This window comes from Perissodus microlepis, chromosome 2 (assembly GCF_051167445.1).
Source record: "Perissodus microlepis isolate ML-2025 ecotype Zambia chromosome 2, ASM5116744v1, whole genome shotgun sequence".
Lineage (NCBI taxonomy): Eukaryota > Metazoa > Chordata > Actinopteri > Cichliformes > Cichlidae > Perissodus > Perissodus microlepis.
The window spans coordinates 26,345,510-26,361,530 of NC_140462.1; the positions used below are offsets into that span (position 1 = coordinate 26,345,510).

A 16,021-nucleotide genomic window follows, 5' to 3' on the forward strand; every position below is an offset into this window, starting at 1 on the left:
GAATACATGATCTGCATCTGCAGATCGTGACATAAAAGCTATGAAAATACCTAAAATCAGTGCACCTATCCAATAAAACAGCACTCTCAGGGTAGAAAATAAAAATGGTCCGATTACTTTCCTGGGTGCTCCTGCAATTTAAACCATTGGTAAATAGCAAGAGACGACTTTACAAAAAAATGTCAAAATCAAGGCTCCTGAGGCCAAGAGAGCTTGTCTACCATTTCTATGTGTAAAATTCTAATAGAACTTAGATTATTTTTCAGAAGATGAATTGCTCTCAAGATAGAATAGGCTCCACACCCCTGTGACCTGGATAAGAAGAAGAGAATGGATGGATGGAACTGCTATCAAAGTCCTTAAATTCCTTACAGCATTATAAAATCTGTAAACTATGCCTCCACATATTCTCAAAGGTCCCCCAGACCTGCAGGAGACATGCGTTTACTTTTCACTTGCTGTGAAAAGTAAACATCATCAAATCAGCATAGTCTTCTTCTTCCTCCTCCTCCTCCTCCTCCTCCTCCGTGTAGCGGTCTCCACAGCAGATAATCAGTCTCAAGGTTGCCCTGGTCATGCCATCCTCCTCTGCTGCACCAACCCTTCATCACTACATCCATAAATCTTTAAACTGGTGATTAAAGTTTCAATCAGCATTTGATTTCCAATAAAGATGAAATATAAACTTTTGTTTCCATGCAGATGAAAAAAAAGCAAAAAAGCATCAATCTTTCTATTTAGTAGACCAGATGTTGGTGAAAGTCTTTCCTGAATGAGAAATTCAATATAAAACAAACTCTACAACACTGTCATGGTCTTTGTAATTATCCCTGGTAATTTTTGCTTACCTCATTCTTTGCTGAGTGTTTTCCTTTTTCGTGTTGCGTCCCCCGTGTCTGTGTGTCTCTGCTCTTTGCATGACTTGGTCTTTCTTTCATTTTACTTCAAAGCCTAATTCTTTGTGAGGCACTCCCTTTCTTTCCCACCTGCACACTTATGCCTTATGTTGTTTATGTTCATTTAGTTTGTGTGTCCTCTCTGAGTCTCTTTCACGTCAGTTTTTACTCTTTTTGTTATCAATTTTATTGACGCTGTGCAACCGACACCTTCCTTTTTCATGCATGTCTGCGATTTATTTTCCTGCCAAGTACATCCCACACTTACACAAACTAGTGTTTATGTAATCAAAGTCAAATTAAAGGTAAGAGTAGAAAATCTCTTTGTGTGCAGGGTAGTATTACAGTGACACACACCACTCTCTTGGACATAAAGGAACTGTTTCTGTTTTGTCTTTTGTTTTTTTTTGCATATCCTTAAATACTGGAGCACCCCCACCCGCCGCGATCCACAGCATGAATGAATGTAAAACAGCAGAGGTGCCTTCCTCCCCCTTTGGTCCGTGTCCCTTACAGAGTCTGTGCACGACACTGACGCTGTTTAAAGAGAGAAGTGGATATAATTTAAAAGGAAGGAACGAACAGTTGGATACAGAGAATTCCGACATAGTGGTAGCGAGAAATCTGGAACATGATGTGATTCCCCCCCCCCCCCCCCCCCACACACACACACGGGGACACCTGAATGCAAACCAAATGTGGGTCACCTCAAACAAAACGACACCTCCAAACCAAGAAGCGAGAAATGTTGTGTCTCTTAACACCCCCAGCCTATAGCTGATATTCTGCACCACCGTTTTAAGCACACACCGAGTCCCCCTTCTCGTTTCAGAGATGGGAGGGCGGGCTGTAGGACCGAGCAGCCAGCCAGCGTCAGGGCTGAATAATTGATCTCTCTCTATCGGTCAGGGGGACGTTAGTGGGACGTTTCTCTCTCCATCCCTCCATGTGATTCATTCGCTGCTTCCCATCACAGTGTTAACGGCAGCTGCTTCACCCTCCGCAAACCGCCACCCCCTCCACTCCTCCTCCTTCTCTCTACGTGTGAGTGAGTGAGTGAGTGAGTGCATGAAGACGAAGCGGCAAGCAGGAGGAAGCACCAAGGACGTCCTTTTTTCAGCCCCGGGAGACGGAGATGCAAGGAACGAGCAGTTAGATTAGCCCGTGCTGCTGTTGCCTGCTGCAGGATAAGTTCGTTCCGGAGGGTACTGCAGCTGAAGCTCTGCTCCTCGATCCGTGCTCGGTGTGTGAGTGTGCCAGGAGAATTTCATTCAGGCGCCGGACGGAGGTAAATCGACGCTTGATGCGGCTGCTTCAACACAAGCCAACGGTTTAGGGAGCTATCCACTCGCCGTGGTGCTGAAACCAGGCTCGTAGCTACTAGGAAGTGCATGTGTGCCTCTCCTTTCACACAATCCCAGCACATGCATGCATCAAAAGGGGGTCATTTTGAACATATGTTCCAACTGCAATTTCAGCTGTAGACATGCGTACATAGCTCGATATTCCTGCTTCATTAACGTGCGAGTAGCTTTTTCTTTTTTCTAATGCTGAAGCGGGATGGCTGAGTCCACGTCCCTCCAATGAAGGATGGAAAGTTTTACCACATGATCAGGAAAAATACACAGGAGTGGTTTAGTCCGGGATTCACATGCGTGACAGCAGACCGTCCTGCCAGACTGAGGGTCTTTCACGGTGCACTTTCTCAGAAGTGCTCTGACTGCAGGCAAAGCTCAGCCGCACACGGTTTGAACGACCGTCAGCTGTCCTGGAAAATATTTTAAAGCAAAACGTTCGCAGATAAACCGCGAGCAGTAGTTTGTGAGCTGGTCAGTAGTTGTGACATGTTTGGCGCTTTTGTGTTGAACCATTGACCTCGGTGCCCTTCAGTTGGCGCATCGAAGAAATGTGTTTTACACGCAAAAGCACCTCTTGCAAACATTTCAGAAATCACCGTTTCATATTTCAGCTTAACAAATGTAGTATAAAGAGCGTCGACTGTAGTCTTAACTGAATACACGTCTCCGTGCTTAACGTGCTTGTCGTTTTAATTTGCAGATCTGGCAACAAAGGACTTCTCATCTTCCGCAACTATTGAATGTAACATCGCTCGGATAAGGAAGGCAGGGAATTAAAAGCCATCGTCATGAATTTCGTTATGAAACAAGCGCTGGGAGGTAAGTTCTTCCCTTTTTATCCGCTGTAACGACGGATGTGATGAGTGTGAGTCCGCCGATGTTTCTGCTTCTTGTAGAGGTTTAATTACTCTCCAAAGTGATTCTTTTTGTATCCAACACCCTCCTTTTCCACGCAAACATTATTGGATTGTCACATCTCAAGAATTTCTCTCTTTTTCTTTCCTGTTTTGCGCTTTGGTGTTTTTTTGCGCATTTCTTCCACATCTGTTCGTGGCTCTTTGCGCGCGTGGCGCAGTTGACCCCTGTGGCGCATACTTCAGTGAGCTCATGATTTCTAACGCGGATTAAACCAGTGCGGCCAAAGGGGCATTTTATGTTCGAAGAAGTTCAAACTTTTCACCAAGACGAGTTAAAAACGTTTTTATCGTTTTTCAGTCTTACCCATCAAAAACACAGAGATGCCTTTTGACCGGGACTCTGCAGCGACTCCTTATCACGAGATGCTGAATGCACATTTTCCACCTGAGGGAGAAAAGATAATCAAGGCACAATCTAATCTTAAATAATTTCATTCCCGCGTGCAGGCACGGGGGTGATTTTCTAATGGCTTGTGCTGCAGTGACTCCCTGAACATGTGAATACTAAAACAGAGTAATGGATTTTGAAGGAGTATGAACTTGTTATGAATGTGCAGACAGTGCAGTGGAAGGTGAAATGACGGAGATGGGTTTCACAAAGCAGCGGATGGTTCGTGATGATTCGTCGGACAGTTCAAAGAATGAAAGTGGTCCACCTTCCCCCTGAACAGCAAAGGTACCAAGAGGCTGTTTGACTTTTCAAGCACATGTAAGCTGCGTTTGCGGAGGTCGCTTTGTGATCAGAGCAGTTAATCTCTCCAACTGCGTGTCTGTTTTCGACGTTAAGCAAAAAAAAAAAAAAAAAAAAAAAAAAATCGTAAAACTCGATGACGATGTGAATTATTTTATCGAGGGAGGATCCAACATATTTTAATATGAATCACAGTAAATTTCTTTGAAACGTAATGTAGTACATAATGTATGGCGGGGAATGTATTTTCTGATTGTCTTTATTCATGAATATATAACAGAATGGTGACATTTTAGCTGGATGCTGGATTTAAAATGATGCTTCTGGTATCTGGTGTCATTTTGTGAACTTGTCATTTTGCCAGTTGGACATTTTTTTATTTAATTTTATTTTTTGTCAGTGGTTCATTAATATGATGACTATGCTACAATGGCTTCTTCTTCTTCTTCTTCTTCCATGCACTCTTTAGCCTTTACATTCCTATAGGAGACAAAAACCTGCCTACTCCACTTTTCTACAAGGAGGTCTCTCCAAATAAGTGCATTCATTATATAGAACATTAAAAACATTTGGATGGAAACTACTAATTAATCATTTACAGAGTAATCAAGTGAAACGCACAAATCTAGCTTCATTTATTTATTTTAAACATCACAATTCTTTGACGAGCAGGTATTTGTTATTAAAATGTTAAATTTGGGGATTGAATTTCATTTCTTGTTAAATGTCTTTTTAAGGCCATACAGTTTTACAGCTGGATACCCCCACATGTTTGAATTGTGATTCTTTTTTACCCCACTGTAAGACTCGGAAATCCCACCCTGGCAACCCTCCACTGCCCACCATATGGACAGCTACACATGCATGTTTTTAACAAGTTAAAAGATTTGGAGAGCTAGTCGCTGGTCAAATGCAGTGAAACTGTGAAATGCAATGCTAGTGTATTACAGTAAGACAAAGCAAGCATGCTAATATTACTTTTCCCACAGCAAAAAGATCAGCTCATTGTCTGTCTCGCAGACTTTTGTTTCATGAAGCTCTAAAAAAACAAACTAAAAGCCAGTTTGAAAATTACTGTTACTGGACCTCCTGCTTGCCACCTTTTCCCTGATTCTTCTTCCGCTATGATCTCCAGATCCTTAGCTAACATCTTCTTAGAGGTAGCTGAAGATCACAGTTGGGTTGCAGTTTGACGTAGTGCCCTAAAGGCTGTTGTAACCAATCATCCCAAGTTACATCATGCAAAAACAGGAGCAGCATAATGCTCCCTGTTACTAGTCAGGGTAGCATCAAAGCAATCTGGAAGCATTTACTGAATAATCAAGTGAAATGCAAGGTGAAATGGGTGCGTAATCTTCTTTTAAACCTTGAGTGCACAGCTTTTGTCTCCCACTTCTGGCAACGATCATCATCAGAGGCACAATGACAAGTACAGATGACATTGACTTTTAAAAAAATATACTTTAATCGCTCCTCTGAACAGCAAATTTCTTTTAATCTCAAATACCTGAAACTTTTTTGGGGATCTTCCTACTTGCTGTTGCTTCTCTCTTCAGCGATGTAAAAGCAACCATCACTGATGTAAAACACACAGCTACTTTTGTTCCAGTCTATACGATCCTAGACAAATTTGTTAAGAAATTGTTATGATTCAGGCAAAGAAAAACCCATAGAATACTTATAATTCAATGGCACTCATGATTAATATGACATCGAAAAGTCTACACATGTAAAATATTTATTATTTGTACTTACGAAGCTTCCTGTTTTGTGTTTTTGACAGGTTCCGTAGCAATGTGTTCATCATGTGTTCAAACATTTGGCTGTTAAGTTAGTGGGTGTCCTGGGAGCTGCAGGTGCCCACTGCCAGGCTGGTACAAAGCTCCCCGTCAATAAAAACGAGTCAAATCTGCTGAACCGCACATAAAAGAAACTGCACACATGAGGAAAATAAGGCAGGCTGTGCCAAGGTCTTCACCTTAAGCAGAGTATTTCTTTCCATCTCGGGGAGCAAGTTTTTTGTTTCCTTCTTAAGAAGTAATGAGTTTTTAGTGTGCAGTGGATTAGCTGTGAGCTATTATCTCACTTCTCGTTCTCTCTGCGCACTCTTAGGAGAAACTCACACTCCATCTGCTCCCATCTAGGCACCGATCTGTGCTCTGTCTGTTTCATACGCTGAAGAGAAAGGTCGCCTTGCAAGGTGTACTCATCTGCCATCCGCGACCCTTTCATCCTTTGAAATGCAAGTCATAGATTAGGAGGTCTCAAAAATGTTTTCATGTCAAGGATCCATGCAGAGAAGACTTTGAAAAAGATGTGAGAACAAATACGCTGGTTTGTGTTTGTGTGTTTACTCTGTCAATCAAAGTTTGTGTGTACTGATAGAGTAATGATGCTAACCAGTGGTAACTACATACTCCATCCTCAACCCCTCATCCTCCATTTTGGTGTATTTTGACATATAACTCTGTACAACACTGAGCTGTGAGGCAGGAGACACCCAGAGAGGCAAAAACAGTAGAAGTTATCACAAAACATCCTCACTGTTGCACCTATATCCACTTCTACCCAAGTCCCCTGCTACCATAGAGAGTATAAAAGATGTGATGTCACTCACTGGTGAGTAAAGTCCTGTTATGAAGCCTTAAGCTGTGTTTTTTCACCTTCACCATCTTGGTTGCTTGAAACTGGACACGGCAAGGGAGTGGTGGATTTGTGTCATGCTGGGGAGCGCCGGTGTGTTTGTTAAAGCGGACCCAAAAGCAGACACTGGAGGCAAGGAGCTGGTTTGCAAACAGAAGGCGAAACTATGAAACACCAAGCATAACTATGAAAAACTATGACAAAGGACTTAAATACACACATGAGGTGATCAGGGGAAGTGGAGACACATGAGGAAACAGCTGACTAGGATGAACATAATGATGCACAGGAAATGTAAACTAAAACACAATGACATGAAAACTGGACTTTCAAAAAAAACAGGAAAACATGACAAGACACAGGCATGACAGCATTAACTAGGCAGACCAGAAACATGACACATAAGACACAATAAACAACAATGGGAACTTTAACACATGGGAAGACGACCCAAAGGAGATCTACTAAACAATGAATAATAACTACAACTAAGGAACCTAGGACCTAATGCCAAAAGGATTAACTATAAACAATGAATATCAAAATACAAGAAAACACAAGGCGCTGGGTCATACGACCCAGGACTGTGACAATCTGACTGTGAATTTAAGAACACTGCACCCTGATCGGTTAAAGACTTGTGATTCAGAAGTTGTCGACTACCCTGGATGATTCTCCATTCTGACTGTTAGACTGACTAAAACTTACAAAATGAACTTCACACTTTAATCAAAATAACCTGAAACTAACATCAGAGTCCTTAAAATCATCCGGAAAATATTTACTGAGGTCAGAGAGTGAGGGAGGTGCTCCACAACACCCTAAACCAGCGGTCCCCAACCCCCGGGCCATGGACCGGTTCCGGTCCGTGAGTCATTTGGTACCGGGCCGCGAGAGTGAGACTCGGGTGTGAAATGTATGGTTTTCAGGGTTTTTATCGGTTTTTAGCGTTATTTTGTTATCGTTTTTTTTTCGTTAACTCGGTTTTCCTGGGTCTTTTCACGTGTGTTATGAATACATCTTCTTTTTTTCGGTACCGGTACTAGTTTTATTTTGTTGTATTTATCCGCGACACCTTAAAGGCCGGTCCGTGAAAATATTGTCGGGCACAAGCCGGTCCGTGGCGCAAAAAAGGTTGGGGACCACTGCCCTAAACTAGTCAGATCAGTTTCCCAAATGTGAATTTAATCATTTATTATTCATTTATTTCTTGATTATTAACTGGATGGTGAAACTTAGTATGTCAGCTAGCTCGGAGAACATGACTAAATAATCCTGCCATGCCCAGTGGCTGGGTGTTAGCTTTCTGTGGTAGCGTAACAGTTCATTCCTCTGACTAGTCAATATGCCACCTAAGTGCACCATAGTGCTACAGTGGCTCTTTCTGGTGTGGTCTATATTGAACAGATCAAGGTAGCATAATTAACTGCCTTCTGCTGTTTCTAGTCACTTTTCACAAATATATAATTTTAAACTCACCTAAGACAGCTAATCCAGCTATGAAATGATTAATAGTCATTCATGTGCTTTCTTTCATTTGGCCTCCTTAGGCTAAATTCAAGATTGTGCATATCAGTTTTTAAGTGTCAAAAATAATTGCTTTTGTTAACTTTGCAGGATTTGTTTTAAGTGTTGTTTTAAGTGTTTATATGAGGGATTTTATGCTTATTAAAATATTTTAGACTAATGCTGAGAGTAACCACAGTCAGATGTGTATAGCAGAACAAACAGTGTTTGCAAAAACCAAATTAAATCTGCTAAAATAGATTCTTAATTTGTGCTTCACAGACAATCTGGCAACTCACGTGATTTGTGACAAACACACTAAACATATGGATTTGTATTTTCACAGTGAAGGTCCAGCGTCATGCTAATTACAGAGAAACAGTAAAAAGGGTGAGGACACAATGAGTGTGACGAAGAGTTTGACTGTGTGAGTGTGTACAGTCTGTGCTCGATTGACATCACATCACCCTATCATTAGCCGTCATGTACCAGTGTGGGTGAAGCAAATTCATCATTATTATTATTAAAACATGTAATCCCGAACAAAGCTGAACCCAGAGTCAAACTTTTATCGAGCCAGAATAAAAACAGCGTGAGAAAGAAGTGAAAAAGAGAAAGAAGGTTATGAAAGTGAGACCTTCTTCCTAAGCACGCAATCCTTCTGTGTGTTTGGCTTTGTTTACATCAGGTTTAGCTCTCTAACCTTCACTTCTCCAAGGACATATTTCAAAACGGTTCCTGCTTCAAACAGTTATGTGTGGTGGAAATATGACACAAAATAAAAGGTTTCTTATACACATATTACAATGTACAACTTGTATGCAGACTAAACATTTTATTGGGATAAATACCACCCTGAACTTCCTGGATCTGTGTTTTAGAACTGCTTGATACAGCTCATTAGTGTCACATAGGGAGAAAAAAATCAGGACAAATGAGGAATTGATTTGATCTCCATTGCCGTTAAAGCAATGTGTGCATGAAGAGCTCTTATCTCAAAAACGGGAATCCATGCCAGGGGGCAGAGGGAAGGATTTATTCCAAATGACATCATCAAAAGTGCTCGTAAAGAGAAGTCAGCTCTCTCACTCTCACCTCTTTCTCGCAATAAGGCTGCAGTTCCATCTCCTTCCTCCTCCCCCCTTCTCTTCTGGCCTCCTCCTGCCCTCAGCCTTGGAAGTAAATGAGGTGTAGGAGGAGATGAAAAGTGACAAATTGATCTTTAAAACTTGGTGTTTTATCATCAGCCGCTGACGGCAGATGTTGTAAAGTCACGCTGCACTGTGGACTGGCAGAAGCTGTAATCTCTCTTTAATTGGAGTTGTTTTCTGTCCTCAGCAGCCTCTGAGTCTCTCTCTCTCTCTCGCCTTCCAGCCTGACCTCAACACAGAAATGACAATAGCAGCTGATTTCTTTTTTTTTTGAAGGAAGTTAAAATGACTGGTGCACATGCATGTGTACATAAGTGCATGTAAAATGTCTGACCTTTGTAGAAAGGCAACAGAAGTGGTGGAGAAACTCATTGCAGCAGGAAGTTTGGACCAGTCAGCCTCATATGAGAAACTATAAGCCACTGAGTTTGCAGCTATGGATGCTGTTCAAATGTGATGAGATGGATGGTTCCCCCAATCCTTTTTTATTGAAGGTGACTTTTTTCAGTTTTTCATTCACTAGCGGCTTGCTAGCTTTCAAAGCTCATCATTCTCCGATTTCTGTTTTTTTTTTTCCTTCTTTGCCATGGCATCATCTGATTAGCTGAAGTCGTGGTAAAAGGTCATAGAAAAATGATTTATACAATTTTATGATTTTTAAAATTTGTATTTATTGGAAGTTTCAAATCATACTTAAAGGTACATTTTGTAATTACCCTTTCACCACCAGGGGGCAGCGCTTTACCTCTGAGTGTGTTGATGTTGTTTGATGTGTGCTGCTGTTTCACTTTTGATATTTTTTGTTTTTGCACGGCTGCCACTGAAAGGTATTCATGTGCCTGGTTAAATTAAAGTTACGCTAACTCAGTGTACCATCTTGTGGTGCAGGGTGGTATTACGCCATCACTGACACAAACTGGAACAGAACGTTCACCTCCAAAGTAAAGGTTGTGGCTTATTTCTCCAACCAACATGCTTCAAAATGTGCAACTTTTACTTTGAAGGTAAACAGTCTCTGTTTTCTGTACTCTGTACTCAATTTCACCACTACTAGCAACCAACCAAGGTTTTGGTTGCATCACTGTATCCCTCTTTGAGACCAAACCTTTACTCCACCTCGTGTCACTACCTCTCTCACTTCCACATCACCCCCTCCACCCACCCTCCCAGATCAGCTCCCTAAGCCTTTCTTATTTTACTGCATCACTCATTTTATCCCTTCTTTGCTCTCCCATCCTTCAATTTAACTTTCCATCTATTTCTTTCCTGCCATCCTCCTTCACCGATTACAGTAAATCTGAAGGGCGAGGCAAAGAAACCTCAATCAGGCAGCCACAGGGGAAAGAAGGATATGTTTGTCTGAATATGTGTGTAGGTGTGTGTGCATGTGTGTGTTTCTTAGTGTGTTTTTTGTGCGTGGTGACAGAGGGATAGAGAGGGAGTGAGCTAGAGGGAGAGAGTGACAAAGTCTGTGACAAACAGAGAGACTAGGGTGGACCTTAGTAGTTGGCTTTAGCTGGCATTAGATGATAAGGTAGGTGTGTGTGTGTGTGTGTGTGTGTGTGTGTGTGTGTGTGTGTGTGTGTGTGTGTGTGTGTGTGTGTGTTCTGGGGGGGTTTTTTTTGGCTTTCCAAGTAAGACTGCAACAGAAATGACAAACACACAAACACGCACAAACAACATGAAACTGGCAAACAACAGATGCATGAAGACGGACACACACAACCAAGAGAAAAACATCACATTCAAAGTTAGTGACATGATAAACAAACCGAGGATCATACATACAGACACACACACACACACGCACACGCACACACACGCACGCACTCTGGGGTCATAATCAGTGGGATGCGACAGGCCTCGTGCCCCCAGCTATAAACCACAGGAGGGCAAACAGCACCACAACAATGCAGATACAGCAGCCTGCAGCTTCACATATCCACTTGGCAAACATGTAAACATTCTCTAGACAAACTTCTGTGTCAACAGATAATAACACTAGATAACACTGTTGCATATAATGCTATTATGCCATGCATTTGGGGGGAATGCCAATACCAATATACACATTCGAGGGACGTAAAAGAACGCCCACAATACTGTCAGTTTTCAGCTCCAGCTCTTCTCTGTGACACGTTTCTTATCTCATAGGTTACTTGTGATTTACCAGCAGTATGTGATTTAAAAGAGAAAATGAATTTTACGTGTACATTTTGTGTACAATTGCTGTCAAACATAGCGACTACTTCTGAATATGACTTGTGCTTTCAGTGTCCAGAGTACAAGTGCGTATGGACTGAAGGTAGTCCTCAAGAGTAGTTCAGCTGTGGTAACAAAGGTCAGAGACATGAACCAAGAGCGCACAGTATCAGGTACGGACAGGAAGAATATTCTAACATTCAGGCATCTAGTGATTTCCAAATGGGTTTCCATAAAAACTGGAAGACAAACAGACCTATCCTAATTTTCTATTTGCTTTTAACATCTGAGTCTCAGTGTTTATCAGAATTTCCGACTGATCATAGTTATGTCATATCTCATTGCATCCCTCTGATTCTCAGCGGTTTACCTAAAAGTAATGTTTGGTACTCATAAACACATCTGTATATTTGTACTGACTACTTCTACTGCGACTTCACCAGGCCTGCTGAGAAAAAGAGAAAAATGTGCAAATTATTTTATGGCCAAGCTAAACTTTTATGACTATGTGGAATATTACAGTCAGTATAAGCACTAAACATCTGACGAGTGGAGGGACACATAAGCCAATCTGACGGTTTCGTCATAAGCTCATCTGTAGTCGTCACACATAAAAAGCTTTGAACCACTGCTGAAAATAACAGCATCGCTACATTTGGTCGCTCAAATACTCACATAAAGTGCGTATGTTAAGCTAACGTGGGTGCCATGTTTGTGTGAAAATACAGTCCACATAGAGTTGTGCAAAAAAAAAAAAAGCATTAATTTGAAGTGTCATGACTAATAGTGACAGTGTTACTGTGGCTGTGCGATTACATAGGTGATAAAACATAATTATCCTAAAGGATTAATTAGGATTAGCTGGAGAACCCTGGAGCATATATGTCTGTATGAAGATATATATCAGCGGGTGACCTTACTCACCCGCTGATGCTGTTTGCTCGTTCAGACAGCGCCATGAGTTTCTGTATTGCACATAATTACTTTTGTGCTTTCAAATCACACTTTTCTTAGCACTAATGTGGATTTCCTTTCCCTCAAAGAATCCTCAAACAAACCTACATTTGTAAATTAATGGCTTTGCCGTGCCCTCTACTCCATGCTTTTACTCTTTGCTTGTCCTCATAGAGTTCTGCCTTTCGTCTTCCACCCCACTCATCCTCACGCTCTGTCCACTCTCACTAATGAGCCTTAGAGCTACAGGCATGACCTCCATCCTCTTACTGTCCTTAAACAGAGCAGCCTTTGCACTGGTAATAGAGAGTCAGTTTTAAAACTGTAAAGGCACAATTTTCTTTTTTTTAGTTATTCTTTCATTTAAACTATTGAAAAACAGCACAGGAAACTGAAGTGCGATCGTAAAGCAGCTGAAGTCCTGCCGGCATGCTCGTGTTATTGCAACAAGCTATTTTGGTCCCTCAGGCCTGTAATGAAAAAAAAAATCATCCGTTTTAAAACATAACTTATTTTATTTAGAAGAGTTGACTATTAAGCCACAAGCTTAGATAACACAACATGTAATTTCAACATGACACACTTCCTGCTGGATTTCATGTAAAACCTCCGTGCCCGAGTGTGCAGTCTCCGTGAACAATTCAGATGAGTTTCTTCACACTTAAATGGCTTTCAGCTGACTTGGCATATAAAGAATAATGTTTTATGGTGGATATTAACCAATTTTAAGTGAATTCAAAGAAATGAGGCAAGAAGGAAGGCAATGTAATGCTGATAAATTGAGCTGCGGTAATGATATCTGCCATTTTTAGACACCTCCGCTGCAGCAGTTTTTATCATGCGTGGTGCAGAGACGTTTTTTTTTAAGAGTGCACATTTCTGAATACACAATTCAGCTCCTTTGAACCACAATGTGACCAACTGCTGTATTCTGGCAGGCTTTATAAATGCATGTTTTATTTATTTATTGTTTTACATATCCCCTTGAAGATGAATTGAATAACTGGAAGAAAATGCATGGATCAGTGGATCAATCTTTACATGAGAAAAATAAATCCCAAATTGCTCATTGTGTCTGGAAACATTTTAAACTGAGTAATTCTGATATATCTTAATCAGATTCCATCAAAATTAGCTAACTTAAAAACATCAACAGTAACATGGTTCTGAACTACATTATTGTGTAATGGGATTTAAATGTAATATACTAGAAGGCGAAAAGGATACATTACCACCTTCAAATGAAATGTAATATATTTCTATCAGGATCTGACAGATGTTAGACAAAGGCTAGATGCTAACTGCATATGTGTGTACTCGGCTCTAAAGTTATACTTAAGAAACACTTTCAAAACCACCATGAAAAAGGAAGAATGTCCACACAAAAGATGATTTTTTTTCCCTCCACCTGGCTGAACTGAAAGAGCCAATTTAAAAAAATGCCTGCCTGAAGATGATTGATGTATGGATGTTTTACTTGTCATCATGGTCCAGCAAGTCACCCTGAAGGCCTTCATGTCACACTGTGTTTTTGTCTGGGCGATGATCACAGAGCAAGTGACAGGGACTAACCTGGGGGAATTTTCTGAAACTCAAGTTACAGCCCAGTGGTTTCAAAATGGTGTGCAGAGCGACACTGGTGTGCCGTGATACAAGTCCAGGCGTGGCATGGGATTTAATGACATCAGATACACAAAAAGTGAATTTATTGTGTCAGCTTTGTGTGCACTTATGTCTGTCTGTTGTGATGAGTCACTATCTCACAAGTTATGTGAGTGAAGAAGAACAATAATCGCATTCTTCTGTAGGCAAAACCACAACTAACTAACAATTCAGATGACCACTTAAAAAACATCACAAAGGCTACCAGCCAGTGTTACAGCTGCAGCTGGACCAGAAATGTAAGCAGCCCTTTCCTGTCATCTGTCAGGGGAAGTTGGCCAAAGCACTTACTCATGTGGTATGATTGTTGGCGTTTTCTCTGTTTTCTTTTTATTATTGTAGGGTCTACCTTACAATATAAAGTCCTTGAATTGAATTGAACTGAATTAAATTCTGATTTGGGCACTGGCCATTCTTTTTAACAAATCATCTATCATAGGTTTTGAAGCAAATTGAGGTGTATACACACAAGGATACTGTTATCATTTAAAAAGGAAAATTATCTTCCCTTAACCTTGAATAATTCTGAGTCTAACTGGGGCACACAAATAGTCGCGAATCAGAGAAAATGCCATATTCTCGCACTGTATTACTATCTTTAAGTGAACAAAAAACAAACATCTGAGCCAAAGCAGCTTATCGTGATACATAATAAAATCTCCACTTATTGGCAAAAAGTGTTAAAAGAGAAAAGCAGCAGTTGACTTGGTGTTTAAGTCAATACAAGTTTGTGAAAATCTGACATCAGAGGCTTTCAGTGATGCAAAGACAAAAACAAGGTTTTAGTGTGAATCAAAGCACAAGTTTCTCAGGTTACGGGAGCTACAACCTACCAGATGCTCTTTGCAAAGTGTTATATAGTTATATTCCTTATATAGTAACAACAATAGACTGACATTCAGAAATCTGTGGGGGTTTTCTGCCCTGCAACAACTTGCCGTGAGTGGGCAGCCCATCAACTGCAAAGGGAGTCCCCATGTGACCAACACGTCTGTCAATCTAAACTTTTCACTTTCAGCAGGGAAATTCCCTTAGGCTTCTATTGTGAGTGAAGACATGAAAGAAATAAGCAGAATACAGGCACAAACGCACACCTATTCTGGACACCAAAACAAACATTCTTGTTTAAATGTGGTTAAATGAGGTGAAGATGATCTACAGATCAGGAATATCAATAAGCATCACATAAGAAAAGTGTTTTTGTGCTGGTTTTCTTTAGATTTTTAGACTCATTTCCCCCACATTAATACTGTAGCAGTGTATAAGCAACTTACTGTGTGTATCTGCATGTAGATCAGTGATGTTATCACACACGTAATTAGTGAAAATCTTTCTGCTCTCTTTCTAACATGTCTCATCAGCCTCAGAAATAAAGTTCACTGATAGATGCATCCATTTAGTCTTTGTGCTCAGCTGAATATACATTTATCCTTGGTTTGATTATTGCCCTTCACCTTCTTGTTTGAAGAGGTGAGCAAATCCATGTCTCTCGCTAATTAACTGAGTGAATCCATATTTACTAAATAATGCAAATGGCATTACTAGGACTGCCATCGGCATGACAAATAAGCAAAAACACGCACAGTTTCACCATGTGGCAGTTCCGCTCAGTGAGCCGTGCAGACAAATGAGCCTTTCTGAACCTAAACATACAAACACCACAGTTCTCTTGCTTCTCGGTGCTAATTACAACTCCAAATGGATATTTTTTTGTGCGTGTGTGTGTGTGTGATCTTGGCGAGGAGTTCAGGGAATCAAAACACTCCTACCTGCCTCGCCAGAGAGCTGAGAGACACTGTTCTGTGTGAGAGCCACTGATGCTTATTACTGATTCACGCTTTGACCTAGAAAGCAGTTAATAGTGTACGCCGAGCCGGCATGGCACTTAACTATATGCTAGTGAGAGGGATGACTGGATAGCACGCATTAATGTTATGGAGCTCCTACGTGATTGAGTTTGTGCGTGCAGTGTTATACAGTATATCAGCATTATCTGGTAGGAACGGTGCCAACATCTGCAGTTGACTCACCTCTTATTTTT

At 41.0% G+C, this 16,021-nt stretch overlaps 1 protein-coding gene across 2 annotated transcripts in view; it reads left to right on the plus strand.

Annotated features, from left to right (window-relative positions):
• Nucleotides 1-1,812: 1,812 nt before the first annotated feature.
• Nucleotides 1,813-16,021, plus strand: part of cplx1 (complexin 1) — a 64,823-nt gene continuing 50,614 nt past the window's right edge. The window contains exons 1-2 of one of the 2 annotated variants that reach the window (XM_084953737.1): nt 1,813-2,184; nt 2,955-3,073. In XM_084953737.1, coding sequence (XP_084809863.1) covers nt 3,043-3,073 — 31 coding nt within the window. In that variant the 5' untranslated portion in view covers nt 1,813-2,184; nt 2,955-3,042. Of the gene's footprint in view, nt 2,185-2,541; nt 2,726-2,954; nt 3,074-16,021 lie in introns of those variants that run through there. The other variant, XM_084953744.1, reaches the window with a different exon arrangement.